This window comes from Oncorhynchus mykiss, chromosome 4 (genome assembly GCF_013265735.2).
Source record: "Oncorhynchus mykiss isolate Arlee chromosome 4, USDA_OmykA_1.1, whole genome shotgun sequence".
NCBI classification, from domain to species: Eukaryota; Metazoa; Chordata; class Actinopteri; order Salmoniformes; family Salmonidae; genus Oncorhynchus; species Oncorhynchus mykiss.
In genome coordinates, this window is record NC_048568.1 from 40578328 (window position 1) to 40599263 (window position 20936).

The 20936-nt window shown below is 44.3% G+C and overlaps 1 protein-coding gene across 1 annotated transcript; it reads left to right on the plus strand.

The window, feature by feature from the left end:
• The first annotated feature begins 1358 nt into the window (after positions 1–1358).
• stmn4 (stathmin-like 4) lies at positions 1359–19062 on the plus strand. Its single transcript, XM_036976311.1, has 8 exons — positions 1359–1489; positions 4898–4969; positions 9393–9491; positions 11644–11849; positions 12570–12761; positions 16609–16860; positions 17138–17329; positions 18892–19062. Exons 2-8 carry the CDS (start codon positions 4957–4959, stop codon positions 18949–18951), a joined length of 1014 nt encoding a protein of 337 aa, XP_036832206.1. The 5' UTR covers positions 1359–1489; positions 4898–4956; the 3' UTR covers positions 18952–19062.
• Positions 19063–20936: the final 1874 nt, after the last annotated feature.

Genomic DNA, 20936 nt, shown 5'->3' on the forward strand with positions numbered 1-20936 from the left:
CCTATCAACACCATAATATAATATAATACCTATCAACACCACAATATAATACCTATCAACACCACAATATAATACCTATCAACACCACAATATAATATAATACCTATCAACACCACAATATAATACCTATCAACACCACAATATAATATAATACCTATCAACACCACAATATAATATATTACCTATCAACACCACAATATAATATAATACCTATCAACACCACAATATAATACCTATCAACACCACAATATAATATAATACCTATCAACACCACAATATAATATAATACCTATCAACACCACAATATAATACCTATCAACACCACAATATAATATAATACCTATCAACACCACAATATAATATAATACCTATCAACACCACAATATAATATAATACCTATCAACACCACAATATAATATAATACCTATCAACACCACAATATAATATAATACCTATCAACACCACATATAATATAATACCTATCAACACGACAATATAATACCTATCAACACCACAATATAATATAATACCTATCAACACCACAATATAATATAATACCTATCAACACCACAATATAATACCTATCAACACCACAATCTCTCTCTCTCTCACACACACACTCTCTCTGTCACACACACACTCTCTCTCTGTCACACACACACTCTCTCACACACACTCTCTCTCTCTCTGTCACACACACACACACTCTCTCTCTCTCACACACACACACTCTCTCTCACACACACTCTCTCTCTCCCTCACATACACTCTCTCTCCCTCACATACACTATCTCTCCCTCAAACACTCTCTCTCCCTCACACACACTCTCTCTCTCACACACACTCTCTCTCTCACACACACACTCTCTCTCCCTCACATACACTCTCTCCCTCAAACACTCTCTCTCCCTCACACACACTCTCTCTCTCACACACACACTCTCTCTCTCACACACACACTCTCTCTCCCTCACATACACTCTCTCTCCCTCACATACATTCTCTCTCCCTCAAACACTCTCTCTCACTCACACACACTCTCTCTCTCTGTCACACACTCTCTCTCACACACACAGTCTCTCTCTCTCTCTCACACACACACACACACACACACTCTCTCTCTCCCTCACATACTCTCTCTCACACACACACTCTCTCTCCCTCACACACACACTCTCTCTCCCTCACACACACACCTCCCTACTGTATAATTCTGGATGATGCCCCCTGCAGTATACAACCCAAAGGGTTAACAGCCCTTCCCTTCCCTGCTCTCTCACCTGATAGGCTGCTAGGGCTGGATGCTGCCATTCCTCTTAGCCAATAGTAGGGCTCGGTGGTGATGTCATGGGGAAGGAGAGGGGCTGTGGCTGATGCTGCTGCTAGCCTGTATCCAAGGGGCCAGACAGACAGAGAAGGACACAGACAGCCTGAAAATTGGGACCACACAGGCACCACCATCATCATCTCAACACTGATCTGGAGGAGGGTAAGGCTAAACAACGCTAGATATAGAGAGGGGAGGTTGATATTACAGAGTTATTAAACTAGTTATGGGATGTTACAATGCAATGTTTTGTAGATGTAGTGCAGACATCATCTCAGCATACTGCTCTGGAGGGGGGGGGGGGGGGGGGGTGGTGGGGGGGGGGGTGGGGGGGGTCAGAATGCATCTCTGCTAAACACAACCTAGAAAGAGATGAAGGAGGTGATATTGGCTGTTATTAGTGTCGATGTAGTAGCTGGATCATGTCGTCTACAGTACTCCATTTACCCTCGACTCCACGCTGTGTCCCCCTGTCTGTCTCCATTGCAGCTCTCTCTCTGTCTGTCTGTGTGTGTGTGTGTGTGTGTGTGTGTGTGTGTGTGTGTGTGTGTGTGTGTGTGTGTGTGTGTGTGTGTGTGTGTGTGTGTAAACTTGCAGGGTATGTGTATTTTTTGTTTGTTATCGTGTTTAAGATGTGTATGTAAGTAGTGTACCTATCGGTATATGTGTTATGGACACGTCTGTCTGGGTGGGAGAACAGATATTTGCCAACATCTTCATAACCATGTGTTCGAAAAACAACATTTGCAGCTGAACAATATCGCTCACAAATTACATGTAGATACATTTAATTTGGATATCATCTGTGAATGGATATCATCTGTGAATGGATATCATCTGTGAATGGATATCATCTGTGAATGGATATCATCTGTGAATGGATATCATCTGTGAATAGATATCATCTTTGGTGCACTGGCTTCACTCTGGGTGTATTTGGAGGACATCGGGTAATAGGATAATGAAAGGAGAGAGAGATAGGCAGGCAGGGTAGCCTAGTGGTTAGAGCGTTGGAAAGGTTGCAAGATCGAATCCCTGAGCTGACAAGGTAAAAAGCTGTCGTTCTGCCCCTGAACAAGGCAGTTGAACTACTGTTCCTAGGCCGTCATTGAAAATAAGAATTTGTCTAGATAAATAAAGGTTAAAAGAGAGAGGGGTATGTCACATTGTAGTTTTTTTCTGTGTAGAAAGGTATTGGGCAGACTGCCTAAGTAAAAAAAAATAGAAATACATACCAGTCATTTTCGGGATGGTAAACCCATTTTAGTGTAAACATAAACAACTACAACCAGATATAAGTAAGAGTCGGCTGTTTTCGACCTGCTCTACCGCACCTGCTGTCTCAACCTCTGAATGCTCAGCTATGAAAAGCCAACTGACATTTACTCCTGAGGTTTCATCTGTTTCACCCTCTACAACCACTGTGATTATTATTTGACCCTGTTGGTCATCTATGGATGTTTGAACATCTCGAAGAACAATCTGGCCTTAAATGGCCATGCATTCTTATAATCTCCCCCTGGCACAGACAGAAGAGGACTGGCCACCCCTCAGAACCTGGTTCCTCTCTAGGTTCCTTCCTAGGTTCCTGCCTTTCTAGGGAGTTTTTGCCACCGTGCTTCTACATCTGCATTGTTTGCTGTTTGGGGGTTTTAGGCTGGGTTTCTGTAAAGCACTTTGTGACATCATCTGCATTGTTTGCTGTTTGGGGGTTTTAGGCTGGGTTTCTGTAAAGCACTTTGTGACATCATCTGCATTGTTTGCTGTTTGGGGTTTTAGGCTGGGTTTCTGTAAAGCACTTTGTGACATCATCTGCATTGTTTGCTGTTTGGGGGTTTTAGGCTGGGTTTCTGTAAAGCACTTTGTGACATCATCTGCATTGTTTGCTGTTTGGGGTTTTAGGCTGGGTTTCTGTAAAGCACTTTGTGACATCATCTGCTGATGCAAAAAAAGGCTTTATAAAAACATTTGATTGACATAGAAAAGGTAATGGACCTATATATTTAAAAAAAATTAGGTCATCTTTCAGAACTTAACAATTACCAACAACAAAAAAAATAGACAGTCAAATCAGGAATATTTTTGTCATGGTATATGGCCCCCCTTGATTTTGTTATATTGTTTGAGTTAGTCAGATAACATTAGAATATGGCATAAGCTGTGACAAAATGTGTAGAATTGCAGAAAATTTGCTTCAAAACTGTAAAATGTTCTCTCAAAGTGCATAGAATTGCAATTGTGTGATTAACCACGCCCACTGCCACGCCCCAGCCACGCCCACTGCCACGCCCCCAGCCACGCCCACCACCTAAGCCTCATTTTGATCCAGAAAAAAAATCCTGTTTCTTGACAGGCAGAGACAGAACAGCTATGAACCTAAAGGAGACACGTTGTAGTGCAGTGTTTTCTATCACTGTACTAGGGATGATACTGTTCAGGATGGAGGCCCTACTTCAGCTGTAGCAGTATGACAGGGTTTGATTGTGTTTATTTGGCTAGATCTTTGAACCCGGCATTGATCCAAATGAGGAAAAAGATATTCATTATATTTTCAATCTATAGCCATTTTTAAAAATATATGTGAGGCTTTTGTCGTGGAATATCAATTCAGTGTTGAGATCTGAAGATCTGGGGGTGGAGTCAGACACCTGCTGTTCCCTCTGCATGTCTCACAATTTTGATTTATCACTATGCAGGGGTGACAGCCCCCCCTCAATCTGTATATACATTTCACCACCCTGATTATAAACACATTCATGATGATTACCACCATAAACACCCTGATTATAAACACATTCATGATGATTACCACCATAAACACCCTGATTATAAACACATTCATGATGATTACCACCATAAACACCCTGATTATAAACACATTCATGATGATTACCATCATAAACACCCTGATTATAAACACATTCATGATGATTACCATCATAAACACCCTGATTATAAACACATTCATGATGATTACCACCATAAACACCCTGATTATAAACACATTCATGATGATTACCACCATGAACACCCTGATTATAAACACATTCATGATGATTACCACCATAAACACCCTGATTATAAACACATTCATGATGATTACCACCATAAACACCCTGATTATAAACACATTCATGATGATTACCACAATAAACACCCTGATTATAAACACATTCATGATGATTACCACCATAAACACCCTGATTATAAACACATTCATGATGATTACCACCATGAACACCCTGATTATAAACACATTCATGATGATTACCACCATAAACACCCTGATTATAAACACATTCATGATAATTAACACCATAAACACCCTGATTATAAACACATTCATGATGATGATCCAAACCCCACTTTCCAAACAACTCTATGCAGTTTGAGTTTCTCTAACTTTTAATCTCTGTTTTTATTCCTTGAATTTATTTTTCTATTTGAAGCCATTTTTTGTCACTACGACTTCAAGCATCGGTCTCTTGAACATAGTATGGTTAAACCCCAGAATATTTTAATATTCATTCTTAGAAAGTAAATCCTCATTGAAGCCCTTTTTATCTACAGGAGCAGCATTGTGAGGATCTGAGCTAATCTCTGGTGAGGAACACAGACACATTGGAAACATGACCCTAGCAGGTAAGATATAACTTGAAATATACTGTATATTTATTGTTTACTAAGTATCTATTATAATTTCAGACAGTATATACAGAGACACACAATACAGAGATACACAATACCTTATACCTACCATGACCAAAATTATGTGGACACCTGCTCGTCATTTCAAAATCATGGGCATTAATATGGAGTTGGTCCCCCCTTTGCTGCAATAACAGCCTCCACTATTCTGGGAAGGCTTTCCACTAGATGTTGGAACATTGCTTCCATTCAGCCACAATAGCATTAGTGAGGTCGGCCCTGATGTTGGGCGATTAGGCCTGGTTTGCAGACGGCGTTCCAGTTCATCCCAAAGATGTTCAATGGGGTTGAGGTCAGGGCTCTGTGCAGGCCAGTCAAGTTCTTCCACACCAATTACAACAAACTATTTCTGTATGGACCAAGCTTTGTGCACGGGGCATTGTCATGCTGAAACATGAAAGGGCCTTCCACAAACTTTTGCCACAAAGTTGGAAGCACATAACTGTCTAGAATGTCATTGTATTCTGTAGCATTAAGATTTCCCTTCACTGGAACTAATGGGCCTACCTAGAACCATGAAAAACAGCCCCAGATCATTTTTCTTCCTCCACCAAACTTTACAGTTGGCACTATGCATTCGGGCAGGTAGCATTCTCCTGGCATTCGCCAAACCCAGATTGGTCCGTCGGACTGCCAGATGGTGAAGTGTCTGGTGATCTTAGGCTTGTGTGCGGCTGCTCGGCCATGGAAACCCAGTTCATGAAGCTCCTGACCAACAGTTCTTGTGCTGACGTTGATTTCAGAGGCAGTTTGAGCAGTTGTTGCTCATAGATGTTTCCACTTCACAATTACGGCACTTAGAGTTGACCGGGGCACCTCTAGCAGGGCAGAAATTTGATTAACTGACTTGTTGGAAAGGTGTTGAACGATGATCCTGCTTATACAGTAGCTACTGTGTTAAGCCATGTTTGGGAGGTGTTGATTTAAACTGTAAACTAAAAGGGGTGGGGATAATGCTTATCTCTCTCCTCCTAGGAGCAGTAGACGGCTGGTCTTATCTCTCTCTCTCCTCCTAGGAGCAGTAGACGGCTGGTCTTATCTCTCTCTCTCCTCCTAGGAGCAGTAGACGGCTGGTCTTATCTCTCTATCTCCTCCTAGGAGCAGTAGACAGCTGGTCTTATCTCTCTATCTCCTTCTAGGAGCAGTAGACGGCTGGTCTTATCTCTCTCCACATAGGAGCAGTAGACGGCTGGTCTTCTCTCTCTCTCCTCCTAGGAGCAGTAGATGGCTGGTCTTATCTCTCTCCACATAGGAGCAGTAGATGGCTGGTCTTATCTCTCTCTCTCCTAGGAGCAGTAGATGGCTGGTCTTATCTCTCTCCACATAGGAGCAGTAGATGGCTGGTCTTATCTCTCTCTCTCTCCTCCTAGGAGCAGTAGACGACTGGTCTTCTCTCTCTCTCTTCAACAAGCTATTTTCACCCACGGCACTGCCAATAACAGGATGTTTTTTTGTTTGTCCCACAATTCTCAGTAAACCCTAGACATGAGTGAACAGCTGGTCTTATCTCTCTATCTCCTTCTAGGAGCAGTAGACGGCTGGTCTTATCTCTCTCCACATAGGAGCAGTAGACGGCTGGTCTTCTCTCTCTCTCCTCCTAGGAGCAGTAGATGGCTGGTCTTATCTCTCTCCACATAGGAGCAGTAGATGGCTGGTCTTATCTCTCTCTCTCCTAGGAGCAGTAGATGGCTGGTCTTATCTCTCTCCACATAGGAGCAGTAGACGGCTGGTCTTCTCTCTCTCTCCTCCTAGGAGCAGTAGACAGATGATCTTATCTCGCTCCTCCTAGGAGCAGTAGACGGCTGGTCTTCTCTCTCTCTCCTCCTAGGAGCAGTAGACAGATGATCTTATCTCGCTCCTCCTAGGAGCAGTAGACGGCTGGTCTTATCTCTCCCCTCCTAGGAGCAGTAGACGGCTGGTCTTATCTCTCTCCTCCTAGGAGCAGAAGATCAGATGATCTTATATCTCTCTCTCCTCCTAGGAGCAGTAGATGGCTGGTCTTATCTCTCGCTCTCCTCCTAGGAGCAGTAGATGGCTGGTCTTATCTCTCTCTCCTCCCAGGAGCTCTTTTTATTTAAATCCAGGCTTTATCTAAAAATTCTGTAAACAGAAATATCCAAAGGACAAAAACACATTTCAGTTTCTCCTCATAGCTCAGCCACATAATTCCAGGGTATATACAGTGCATTCAGGAAGTGTTCAGACCCCTTCACTTTTCCCACATTTTGTAATGTTACAAAAATGGATTGAAGAAAACACTTCTCATCAATCTACACACAATACTCCATAAGGACAAAGCGAAAACAGGATTTTAGACATTTTTGCAAATTTATTCAAAATAAAATACTGAAATACCTTATTTACATAAGTATTCAGACACTTTGCTATGAGACTCGAAATTGAGCTCAGATACATCCTGTTACCATTGATCATCCTCAAGATGTTTCTAAAACTTGATTGGAGTCCACCTGTAGTAAATTAAATTGATTGGACATGATTTGGAAAGGCACACACCTGTCTATAAAAGGTCCCACAGTTGAAAGTGCATGTCAGAGCAAAAACCAAGCCACGAGGTCGAAGGAATTGTCTGTAGAGCTCTGAGACAGGATTGTGTCAAAGCACAGATCTGGGGAAGGGTACCAAAACATTTCTGCAGCATTGAAGGTCCCCAAGAACACAGTGGCCTCCATCATTCTTAAATGGAAAAAGTTTGGAACCAGCAAAGCTCTTTCTAGATCTGGCCGTCAGACCAAAACTGAGCAATCGGGGAAGAAGGGCCTTGGTCAGGGAGGTGACCTAAAACCTGATGGTCACTCTGACAGAGCTCCAGAGTTCCTCTGTGCAGATGGAAGAACCTTCCAGAAGGACAACCATCTCTGCAGCACTCCACCAATAAGGCCTTAATGGTAGAGTGGCCAGACGGAAGCCACACCTCAGTAAAAGGCCCATGACAGCCCCCTTGGAGTTTGCCAAAGGGCACCTAAAGGACTCTCAGACCATGAGAAACAAGATTCTCTGGTCTGATGAAACCAAGATTGAACTCTTTGGCCTGAATGCCAAGCGTCACGTCTGGAGGAAACCTGTCACCATTACTATGGTGAAGCATGGTGGTGGCAGCATCATGCTGTAGGGATGTTTTTCAGCGGCAGGGACTGGGAGACTAGTCAGGATCGAGGGAAAGATGAACGGAGAAAAGCACAGACTGCTCAGGACCTCAGACTGAGGTGACTGGGGTGAAGGTTCACCTTCCAACAGGACAACAACCCTAAGCACTTAGCCAAGTGGCTTCGGGGGCAAGCCTCTGAATGTCTTTCAGTGGCCCAGCCAGAGCCCGGACTTGAACCCGATCAAACATCTCTGGAGAAACCTGAAAATAGCTGTTCAGCCTTGCTGGTTCCAAACGTTTTCCATTTCTCCATTGCAACCCGACAGAGCTTGAGAGGATCTGCAGAGAAGAATGGGAGAAACTGCCCAAGTACAGGTGTGCCGAGCATGTAGCGTCATACCAAAGAACACTCGAGGCTGTAATCACTGCCAAAGGAGCATCAACAAAAGTACTGATTAAAGGGTCTGAATACTTAAGTAAATGTTATATTTCCGTGGGTTATTTTTATAAATGTGCAAAAAAAAAATGGGGTATTGTGATGTCATTATGGGGTATTGTGATGTCATTATGGGGTATTGTGATGTCATTATGGGGTATTGTATGTAGATTGATGAGGATGTTTTATTTTATTTAATCCATGTTAGAATAAGGCTGTAACTTAACAAAAATGTGGAAAAAGTCAAGAGGTCTGAATCCTTTCCGAATGCACTGTATATTATTGGGAGGTTGGGTTAACATTAGTCTGGCTTATTCTTGTGTTGGCTTGGAATGTGTGGCTAGGTTTACACTGTCAGAGTTAAACTGTACCCTACAGTTGACCTAGGCTAAGCTGAATACCAACGGCAGAGATTGGCTAGATGTGGATTTTGGTCTTGTCCTCTACTGACCTAACGTTTAATCTATCTCCCTGTGTAGCGAAACAGAGCTGGGTCACACGAGGCAAAAAAAAAATCACTGTTGTTTTTTATTAAAGTACATGAATTTAAATATATAAATCTATATCCTGACTGATCTTTTGATAATGATAGTAATTAGTGACGATGGGCTCTTGTCACCCAGAACCAAATATCTGTTCAACTATTCAATTTGCCATTGAGTTTAACATTTAAATGTGAACCGTCTCAAGAGATGATAACGATGATGATGATGATGATGATGATGATGATGATGACAAACTACTATTTGTCTGTGTGTGTGTGTGTGTTTGCATGCGTGCGTGTCTGTGCGTGTGTGCGTGCGTGTGTCCTGCAGCGTACAAAGAGAAGTTGAAAGAGCTCCCCCTGGTGTCTCTGTTCTGCTCCTGCATCAACCCTCAGACCATCGACTGTAAGCCCATATACAAAGCAGAAGGTAAGACGGCACGTTTAGACTCTCTGTACACCTATCTTGCGCCGTGGATTCTCCAAAGTGTGGCGTTCAAACATTGCTCAACTGCTATCAAGGTTCTAACTTGTGCCAGGAAAACATTCCCCACACCATTACAACACCAGCCCGTACCGTTGACACCAGGCAGGATGGGTCCATGGACTGATGCTGCTTACGCCAAATCCTGACTCTGCCATCAGCATTATGCAACAAGAACCAAGATTCGTCGGACCAGGCAATGCTTTTCCACTCCTCAATTGTCCAGTGTTGGTGATGGCACTGCCCACTGGAGCCGCTTCGTCTTGTTTTTAGCTGATAGGAGTGGAACCCAGTGTGGTCGTCTGCTGCAAAAGCCCATCCCTGACAAGGACAGACGAGTTCTGCGTTCCGAGATGCCGTTCTGCACACCACTGTTTTACTTTGCCGTTATTTTGAGGCCTGCCTGTTAGCTTCCATGATTTTTCTATTCACCTTAGACCTCTCTCATCAACAAGCTATTTTCACCCACGGGACTGCCAATAACAGGATGTTTTTTTGTTTGTCCCACAATTCTCAGTAAACCCTAGACATGAGTGAAAAGCCCAGGAGGCTGTCCGGTTATGAGGTATAGGAACCGGTGTGCCTGGCACGAACGGTCATACCACGCTCAGTCACGTAGGTCACTCGTTTGGTCCATTCTAACATTCAGTCGAACAGTAACTGAATGCCTTGATGCCTGTTTTCCTGCTTTATATATCAAGCCACGGCCATGTGACTGTCTGTAGGAGCGATCCATTTTCATGTACGGTGTACCTAATAAACTGTCCACTGACATTTAATTTATATACACTAAATAAATGGGTCCAACATATAAAGTGTTGGTCCCATGTTTCATAAGCTGAAATAAAAGGTCCCAGAAATGTTTCATACACATTAAAAACATATTTTTCTTAAACTGTTTGCAAAAATGTGTTTACATATCTGTTAGTGAGCATTTCTCCTTTGCCAAGATAATCCATCCACCTGACAGGTTTGGCATATCAAGAAGCTGATTCAATAGCACACACATTACACAGGTGCACCTTGTGCCGGGGACAACAAAAGCCACTCTAAAATGTGCAGTTTTGTCACACAGCACAATGCCACAGTTGTCTCAAGTTTAGAGGGGGCTTGCAATTGGCATGCTGACTGCAGGAATGTCCACCAGAGCTTTTACCAGAAAAGTGAATGTTAATTTATCTACCATAAGCCTCCTCCAACATCGTTTTAGAGAATTTGGCAGTACGTCCAACCGGCCTCACAACCGCAGACCACGTGTATGGCGTTGTGTGGGCGAGCAGTTTGCTGTTCACAACGTTATATCAGAGTGTCCCATGGTGGCGATCGGGTTATGGTATGGGTAGCCGTAAGCTATGGACAACAAACACAATTGCATTTTATCGATGGCAATTTGAATGCACAGAGATACCGTGACGAGATCCTGAGGCCCATTGTCGTGCCAGTCACCCGCCCCCATCACCTCATGTTTCAGGATGATAATGCACAGCCCCATGTCGAAATGATCTGTTTACATTTCCTTGAAGCTGAAAATGTCCCAGTTCTTCCATGACCTGCATACTCCCCAGACATATCACCCATTGAGCATGTTTGGGATGCTCTGGATCTACGTGTACGAGAGCGTGTTCCAGTTCCCGCCAATATCCAGCAACTTTGCACAGCTATTGAAGAGGAGTAGGACAACGTTCCACATGCCACAATCAACAGCCTGATCAACTCTATGCGAAGGAGATGTGTCGCGCTACATGAGTCAAATGGTCACACCAGATACTGACTGGTTTTCTGATCCACGCCCCCTACCTTTTTTAAAGGTATCAGTGACCAACAGATGCATATCTGTATTCCCAGTCATGTGAAAGATTAGGGCCTAATTCATTTATTTCAATTGACTGATTATCTTATATGAACTGTACGTCTATAAAATCTTTTAAATGTTTGCATGTTGTGTTTATATTTTGGTTGTTGTATTTATATAAAATATATGTGACTGGGGTGAATATATATACACATATATAACTAGTATAACTAGTTATATAACTAGTTATCTAAAGGATTGTGTTTTTAAAGTGCTTACCTCCAGTCTCTCCTGTACCATCCCCAGATGCGGTGGATCTGGGCTGGTGTGTGATAAAGGACGTAGAGGTGATAGAGTTGAACAAACGTGCGTCGGGCCAGGCCTTCGAGGTCATCCTGAAGCCCCCGTCGTTCGATGGCGTCCCAGAGCTCAACGTTACCATGCCCCAACGCAGGGAACTCTCCATGGAGGAGATCCAGAATAAACTAGAGGCTGCAGAGGAGAGGAGGAAGGTGAGGAGACATGAATTTAATAAATATTAATGTACACACACACACACACACACACACAAACCATAGAGATAGATAAAGGCCTAGTACCCAAAGGCCTGTTTTAGCATGGAAATCACCATTGAGGACTTTCACAATTTTGAAGTAGTCAAATGGGTGGGACTTATCGGTTAAGGAAGGATCGGTTAAGGAAGGATCGGTTAAGGAAGGATTGGTTAAGGAAGGATTGGTTAAGGAAGGATCGGTTAAGGAAGGATCGGTTAAGGAAGGATCGGTTAAGGAAGGATTGGTTAAGGAATGATTGGTTAAGGAAGGATCGGTTAAGGAAGGATCGGTTAAGGAAGGATTGGTTAAGGAAGGATCGGTTAAGGAAGGATCGGTTAAAGAAGGATCACATAATTCCATCCAGGTCAACAGGAGAGATCAGCCAGTGAATTAAACTTGTGAACAAATAGTCCATTACTCCAGGTGGCAGTAAATCGCCAACTTTGACTTTCTACCTTTTCAAACAACACACTCTAGGTGGCAGTATGCACCCTTTCAGTTTACCAACTCATAGAAGCACTAGAAGAAAATTGACTTCAAACTGGAGATGGCCTCAACGGCGCTACCCATGCTCTCAAAGATGCTACAATGGGACAGATATAATGTCCTCTAACTATCTCTATGGCACAAACACACCTGTCTGTATCCTGCTCCTGATACTCTCACACCGCCCTTTAGTGCCAGGAGGCTGAGCTGCTGAAGCACCTGGCAGAGAAGAGAGAGCACGAGAGAGAGGTGATCCAGAAGGCCTTTGAGGAGAACAACAACTTCATCAAGAACTCCAAGGAGAAGCTGGAGCAGAAGATGGAGGCCAACAAGGAGAACAGAGAGGCTCTGCTGGCGGCCATGTTGGAACGGCTGCAGGAGAAGGTAATGTCTTCTGTCTTCTCTTTCTTTCTCTTGAGTTTCTCTCTCTTTCTCTCTAGTCAGTCTTTCTGTTTCTGTCTATGTCTGTCTCTCTCTCTCTTTGTCTCTTTCTTTAGTTTCTCTCTTTAGCGTCTCACTTCAGTTTGTCTAATGAAACTCACTCTTTCATCTCCCTCCCTCTTCCTCTCACCAGTCTCTCACAATGATTCTATAAAGGAAGGTAGATAATATGAGACGATGGTGCTGACAGACATGGTCTCCCTGTTTTTAGCTCTTTTGCCGACTTTGCAGTATTTTTGCTTTTATTAGTGTCATACCTTACATTATTTGCCCTGAACAGTTCTATTATTATTTCCTGTTTTGGACATTACATCAGCTGTCAATCACCAGACATTTTACCAGAACATTGGACTTCCTTGACCTGGATCCTTTGTTTGGACTTCCCGAGGCAGACCCTTTCATCCCGGGTGCTACAACAAAACGTTGATGCCGGAGGATAGGGAGGAGAGATGGGGTTTCTAGTCAGGCAGCGAGCAAACCGTCCACCGCTTCTGAGTATATTACTCGCTAACTGTCAGTCCTTGGACAATAATGTAGACAAGATCAGGCCGAGGATCTCCCCCTGTTTTACGGAATCGCGGCTCTCCCCCCGATATATTGTCCCCATCTATACAACCAGCGGGGTTCTCCGTACATCACATGAACAGGAAGAAAGAACTCTCTGGGAAAAACAAAGGTGGAGGGGTATGTCTCATGGTTAACAACTCATGGTGTGATCGTGCTAACGTACAGAATCTCAAGTCCTTTTGGTCTCCCGATCTGGAAATCCTCAGCATCAAATATTGACCGCATTACCTCCCAAGATAATTTTCTTTGGTTATTGTCACTGCGGTGTATATCCCCCCCAAACCGACACGGCTCTCAAGAAACGACACTGCACTTTGTGCAAACTGCATATCCTGAGGCCACATTTATTGTAGCTGGAGACTTTAATAAAGTAAATCTGAGGAGAATGCTCCCAAAATTCTACCAACACATCTCCTGTGCTACACGCGGATAGAACACGCTTGACCATTGCTACTCTCCCTTCCGGGATGGCTACAAGGCCATCCCCAACCCCCACTTAGGCAAATCAGATCATGCCTCCATCCTGCTCCTCCACGCCTTTAGGCAGAAACTTAAACAGGAAGCACCCGTGGTAAGGACTGTTCAACGTTTGTCTGACCAATCGGAATCCATGCTTCAGGATTGCTTTGATCAAGCGGACTGGAAAATAATCCGGGTCACCTCTAGGTATAGTATTGGCGTATACACTGACTGGGTGACTGGGTTCATCAGGACGTGCATAGAGGATGTTGTTCCCATGGTGACTGGGTTCATCAGGAAGTGCATAGAGGATGTTGTTCCCATGGTGACTGGGTTCATCAGGAAGTGCATAGAGGATGTTGTTCCCATGGTGACTGGGTTCATCAGGAAGTGCATAGAGGATGTTGTTCCCATGGTGACTGGGTTTATCAGGAAGTGCATAGAGGATGTTGTTCCCATGGTGACTGGGTTTATCAGGAAGTGCATTGAAGATGTTGTTTCTACTGTGACGATTAGAACTTATCCAAACCAAACACTGGATAGATGGCAGCATATGTGCAAACAACAAGCATTTAACCACGGCAAAGTGACTGGGAACATGGACAAACAGGCCAGCTATTACCTCTGTAAGGCAATCAAAGAGGCAAAATGACACTACAAGATGCAATTCAATGGCAGGGACTCCAGAAAATCATGGATTATAAAAAGAAAGCCACGTCGCGGACACCGACGCCTCACTCCCGGACAAGATCAACACCTTATTCGCCCGCACAGAGGAAAACAACACAGAGCAACTCACGTGGGTCCCGCCACTCACGAGGACTGTGTGCTCCCGATCTCCTTGTCCAGTGTAAGACATTCAAGCTTGTTAACCCCTTGCTAACCCCTTACACAAGGCTACTGGTCCAGACAGCATCCCAAGCCGCATCCTCAGAGCATGTGCAGAACAGCTGGCTGGAGTGTCTACAGACATTTTTTTGTTAGAGTGGAGGGGTGGCAGGTAGCCTAGTGGTTAGAGTGGAGGGGTGGCAGGTAGCCTAGTGGTTAGGTAGCCTAGTGGTTAGAGTGGAGGGGCGGCAGGTAGCCTAGTGATTAGAGTGGAGGGGTGGCAGGTAGCCTAGTGGTTAGAGTGGAGGGGTGGCAGGTAGCCTAGTGATTAGAGTGGAGGGGTGGCAGGTAGCCTAGTGGTTAGAGTGGAGGGGTGGCAGGTAGCCTAGTGGTTAGAGTGTAGAGGCGGCAGGGTAGCCTAGTGGTTAGAGTGGAGGGGTGGCAGGTAGCCTAGTGGTTAGTGTGGAGGGGTGGCAGGTAGCCTAGTGGTTAGAGTGGAGGGGTGGCAGGTAGCCTAGTGGTTAGAGTGGAGGGGTGGCAGGTAGCCTAGTGGTTAGAGTGGAGGGGTGGCAGGTAGCCTAGTGATTAGAGTGGAGGGGTGGCAGGTAGCCTAGTGGTTAGAGTGGAGGGGTGGCAGGTAGCCTAGTGGTTAGAGTGGAGGGGCGGCAGGTAGCCTAGTGGTTAGAGTGGAGGGGTGGCAGGTAGCCTAGTGATTAGAGTGGAGGGGTGGCAGGTAGCCTAGTGGTTAGAGTGGAGGGGTGGCAGGTAGCCTAGTGGTTAGAGTGGAGGGGTGGCAGGTAGCCTAGTGGTTAGAGTGGAGGGGTGGCAGGTAGCCTAGTGGTTAGAGTGGAGGGGTGGCAGGTAGCCTAGTGGTTAGAGTGGAGGGGCGGCAGGTAGCCTAGTGGTTAGAGTGGAGGGGGGGCAGGTAGCCTAGTGATTAGAGCGTTGGACTAGTAACCGAAGATTGAATCCTCGAGCTGACAAGGTAAAAAAAATATGTCGTTCTGCCCCTGAACAAGGCTGTTAACTGTTAACTGGCCATCATTTAAAATAAGAATTTGTTCTTAACTCTTGCCTAGTTAAATAAAGGCATAAAAATGTTGTAAGCACAGAACTGTCTAGAATGTCATTGTATGCCGTAGTGTTAAGATTTCCCTTCACTGGAACTAAGGGGCTTAGACTGAACCATGAAAAAACAGCCCCAGACCATTATTCCTCCTCCACCAAACTTTACAGTTGGCACTATGCAACTATGCAACGGGCAGGTAGTGTTCTCCTGGCATCCACCAAACCCAGATTTGTCAGTCGGACTGCCAGATGATGAAGCGTGATTCATCACTCCAGCTAACGCTTGTCATTGCGCATGGTGATCTTAGGCTTCGCCATGGAAACCCATTTCATGAAGCTCCCGATGAACAGTTATTGTGCTGACGTTGCTTCCAGAGGCAGTTTGGATCTTGGTCGTAAGTGTTGCAACTGAGGACAGATGATTTTTACGCGCAGCGTCCCGTTCTGTGAGCTTGTGTGGTCTACCACATCGCGGCTGAGCCGTTGTCGCTCCTAGACGTTTCCAATTCCCAATAACAGCACTACAGTCGACCGGGGGCAGCTCTATTAGGGCAAACACTTGATTAACTGACTTGTTGGAAAGGTGGCATTCTATGACGGTGCCACGTTGAAAGTCACTGAGCTCTTCAAGGCCATTTTACTGCCAATGTTTGTCTATGGAGATTGCACGGCTGGGTGCTCGATTTTAAGCACCTGTTACCAACTGTTACCACTTGTTACCCGAATCCACTAATTTGAAGGGATGTCTAGATACTTTTGTTTATATTAGGGTTCTTTTTGGTTTCATGCAGTTTTTACGTCTGGATATTATTCATGCCAGTAGATTCCTGAATGTAAATATTGCTGTTGTTGTTTTCCTGTGTGGCAGGACAAACATGCAGAAGAGGTGAGGAAAAAGGTACTAGCCTTGGCAGATGTGGTGGATCTGGGCTGGTGTGTGATAAAGGACGTAGAGGTGATAGAGTTGAACAAGCGTGCGTCGGGCCAGGCCTTCGAGGTCATCCTGAAGCCTCCGTCGTTCGATGGCGTCCCAGAGCTCAACGTTACCATGCCCCAACGCAGGGAACTCTCCGTGGAGGAGATCCAGAAGAAACTAGAGGGTGCAGAGGAGAGGAGGAAGGTGAGGAGGACAGGGAGGAGAGGAGAAACAAACACACACATATAAACGCATACACACACACACACATTCACAAGCATACCAGTATACACACACACGCTCACTTTCACAAAAATATGGAATGCACACACATACACCAACACACAGACACACACACAGACACACACACACACACACACACACACACAAGCATGCATATACAGCACGTGTGCACAAACATACTCGCCATAATCCATGTCTGTCTGTATCCTGCTCCTGATACCCTCACACCGCCCTTTAGTGCCAGGAGGCTGAGCTGCTGAAGCACCTGGCAGAGAAGAGAGAGCACGAGAGAGAGGTGATCCAGAAGGCCTTTGAGGACAACAACAACTTCATCAAGAACGTCAAGGAGAAGCTGGAGCACAAAATGGAGGCCAACAAGAAGAACAGAGAGGCTCTGCTGGCGGCCATGTTGGAACGACTGCAGGAGAAGGTAATGTTTAGCTGTGATCTCTCTCTATTCTCTCTATTCTATCTTCAGTCTGTGAGTCTGTCTCTCTCTCTCTCTCTCTCTCAGGAGAAGGTAATGTTTAGCTGTGATCTCTCTCTTTCTCTCTATTCTCTCTTCAGTCTGTGAGTCTCTCTCTCTCTCTCTCTCTCTCTCTCTCTCTCTCTCTCTCAGGAGAGGTAATGTTTAGTTGTGATCTCTCTCTTTTTCTCTATTCTCTCTTCAGTCTGTGAGTCTGTCTCTCTCTCTCTCTCAGGAGAAGATCATGTTTAGCTGTGATCTCTCTCTTTCTCTCTATTCTCTCTTCAGTCTGTGAGTCTGTCTCTCTCTCTCTCTCTCAGGAGAAGGTCATGTTTAGCTGTGATCTCTCTCTTTCTCTCTATTCTCTCTTCAGTCTGTGAGTCTCTCTCTCTCTCTCTCTCTCTCTCTCTCTCTCTCTCTCTCTCTCTCTCTCTCTCTCAGGAGAAGGTAATGTTTACCTGTGATCTCTCTCTTTCTCTATATTCTCTCTTCAGTCTGTGAGTCTCTCTCGCTCAGGAGAAGCAATGTTTTGCTACTATCTGGCTCTCCTTTCGTTCTCTTGATTGTCTCTCTGTCTTTCTCGAGTCCCTCATTGTCTCTGTGTCGGTCTGTCTGGCTTTCTCGCTCTCTCACACACTCTCTCGCTCTCTCCCCTTTCTCTCTCTCTCTCTCTCTCTCTCTCTCTCTCTCTCTCTCTCTCTCTCTCTCTCACACACACACACACACACTGTCCCACTCTTTCTAGTCTTTCACTCTAGTCCCTCATTCTCTCTGTGTCTGTCTGTCTCTCTTTCTCGCTCTCTCACACACTCTCTCGCTCTCTCCCCTTTCTCTCTCTCTCTCTCTCACACACACACACACACACTGTCCCGCTCTCTTTATAGTCTTTTTCTCTAGTCACTCATTCTCTCTGTGTCTGTCTGTCTGTCTGTCTGTCTGTCTGTCTGTCTGTCTGTCTGTCTGTCTGTCTGTCTCTCTCTCTCTCTCTCTCTCTCTCTCTCTCTCTCTCTCTCTCTCTCTCTCTCTCTCTCTCTCTCACACACACACTCTGTCCCTCTCCCTCCCTCTCTCTCACACACACTCTCTCTCTCACACACTGTCCCTCTCTTTCCCTCTCTCTCACACACTCTGTCCCTCTCTCTCCCTCTCTCTCACACACACACTGTCCCTCTCTCTCCCACACACACTGTCCCACTCTCTCTCCCTCTCTCTCACACACACTGTCCCTCTCTCTCCCTCTCTCTCACACACACTGTCCCTCTCTCTCCCTCTCTCTCACACACACTCTGTCCCTCTCTCTCCCTCTCTCTCTCAACTACAAACTTCTACAGTCTTGATGAATAATACATGAAGTATTATATATTTGTATTTCTCCCTTGTCTTAGGTTTTTTGTCTTATAATTCCCTTGTTGAGTACCTCCCTTGAGCAATATGAGTGTTTTCAAGTTGAATCTGTTTACATCTGGATCATTAATGCTAATAGATTCCTGAATGTAAATATTGTTGTTGTTTTTGTTGTTTTTCAGGAAGAACACGCATTAGAGGTGAGGAAGAAAAAAGAACTGAAGGAGGAGGCCTGCCATTAGACGAGCGGAAAGATAGAGGGAGAGAGAACGGAGGAGTGGTTTTGTGTCATTAAAAAAAAACAAGAGATCAAGACAATGAGGGGGAAAAAAAGAAAACCAAAAACTGCCCCATCAGAGCGATGAAGACAGGAGTTGATGTACAGTACCAGTCAAAAGTTTGGACACAACTACTCATTCAAGTTTTTTCAAAGTTTAAATAAACAACTATTTTCTACATTGTAGAATAATAGTGAAGACATCAACACTATAAAATAACACATATGGAATCATGTAGTAACCAAAAAAGTGTTAAACAAATCAAAACATATTTTAGATTTTAGATTCTTTAAAGTAGCCACCCTTTGCCTTAATGACAGCTTTGCACGCTCTTGGCATTCTCTCAACCAGCTTCATGAGGAATGCTTTTCCAACAGTCTTCAAGGAGTTCCCACATATGCTGAGCACTTGTTGGCTGCTTTTCTTTCACTCTGCGTTCCAACTCATCCCAAACCATCTCAATTGGGTTGAAATCGGGTGATTGTGGAGGCCAGGTCATCTGATGGAGCATTGGTAGCCATGCTGGTTAAGTGTGCCTTGAATTCAAAATTATTCACAGTGTCATCAGCAAAGCACCCCCACACCATCACACCTCCTCCTCCATGCTTCATGGTGGGAACCACACATGCGGAGATCATCCGTTCATCTACTCTGCATCTCACAAAGACACAGCGGTTGGAACTAAAAATCATTTGGACTCATCAGACCAAACAACAGATTTCCACTGATCTAATGTCCATTGATCGTGTTTCTTGGCCCAAGCAAGTCTCTTCTTATTATTGGTGTCCTTTAGTAGTGGTTTCTTTGCAGCAATTCAACCATGAAGGTCTGATTCATGCAGTCTCCTCTAAACAGATGATGTTGAGATGTGTATGTTACTTGAACTCTGTGAAGCATTTATTTGTGCTGCAATCTGAGGTGCAGTTAACTCTAATGAACATGTCCTCTGCAGCAGAGGTAACTCTGGGTCTTCCTTTCCTGTCGCGGTCCTCATGAGAGACAGTTTCATCATAGCGCTTGATGGTTTTTGCGACTGCACTGGAAATGCATTCCAGGTGACTACGTCATGAAGCTGGTTGAGAGAATGCCAAGAGTGTGCAAAGCTGTCATCAAGGCAAAGGGTGGATACTTTGAAGAATCTCAATTATAAAATATATTTTGATTGGTTTAACACTTTTTTTTGGTTACTACATGATTCCATATGTGTTATTTCATAGTGTTGATGTCTTCATTATTATTCTACAATGTAGAAAATAGTAAAAAATAAAGAAAAACACTTGAATGAGTAGGCGTGTCCAAACTTTCGACGGGTACTGTATGTGTCAACGATTTGGAACAAGCACACAAACTAAACAGTTTCTACTGGGGGGATTTGACTACATACAACAAAAACATTGCAAAGAAATGATGAAATACAAGAGAAAATAAGAAGCGAATGCAGTGCTTGTCTGGCAGATCAAGGTGCGCACGAATGAGGAAGTGGTCTGGTTAGTGTGAGGGGGGGTGATGTAAATGATTATGTTAGAATGGGTATGGTGCCTTAGTCAACTGCAGAACCGTTACTGTAAATCAAGTTTTCGCAGGCTACAACGCAACACCCTTAGAGAGCCCACTTTCCCATAGTTTACACGCCTCACATCTACACTTATACACAATCTCTCTGTATCTCACATGCAAGCTCTTACACATAATAGTTATTTATACCGTGAAACATTTTCCCTGTAGCTTTAACAGAATGCTGTAAACAGTTTATGCACGTGTTCCATTCTACGTGTTCTATTTTGAATTTACCAGGAAACACTATAAATGATGAATGATTTGTGAATGACAGACAAAAGATTGAGTTGTGTCATTGGAAAAAGCTCTCCAGTAAACTTTACCAACTTTAGTTTGTGATAGTAAATTGACTTCATCCACATAGCTACAGACTTAGAGTACAAAATGGACTC

What these genes read in the sequence shown, in the direction of transcription:
- stmn4 (XM_036976311.1), top strand. An exon ending in GCCCATATACAAAGCAGAAG is followed by an intron (nt 9,492 to 11,643) that starts GTAAGACGGCAC and finishes TACCATCCCCAG; the next exon opens with ATGCGGTGGATCTGGGCTGG. An exon ending in TGGAACGACTGCAGGAGAAG is followed by an intron (nt 17,330 to 18,891) that starts GTAATGTTTAGC and finishes GTTGTTTTTCAG; the next exon opens with GAAGAACACGCATTAGAGGT.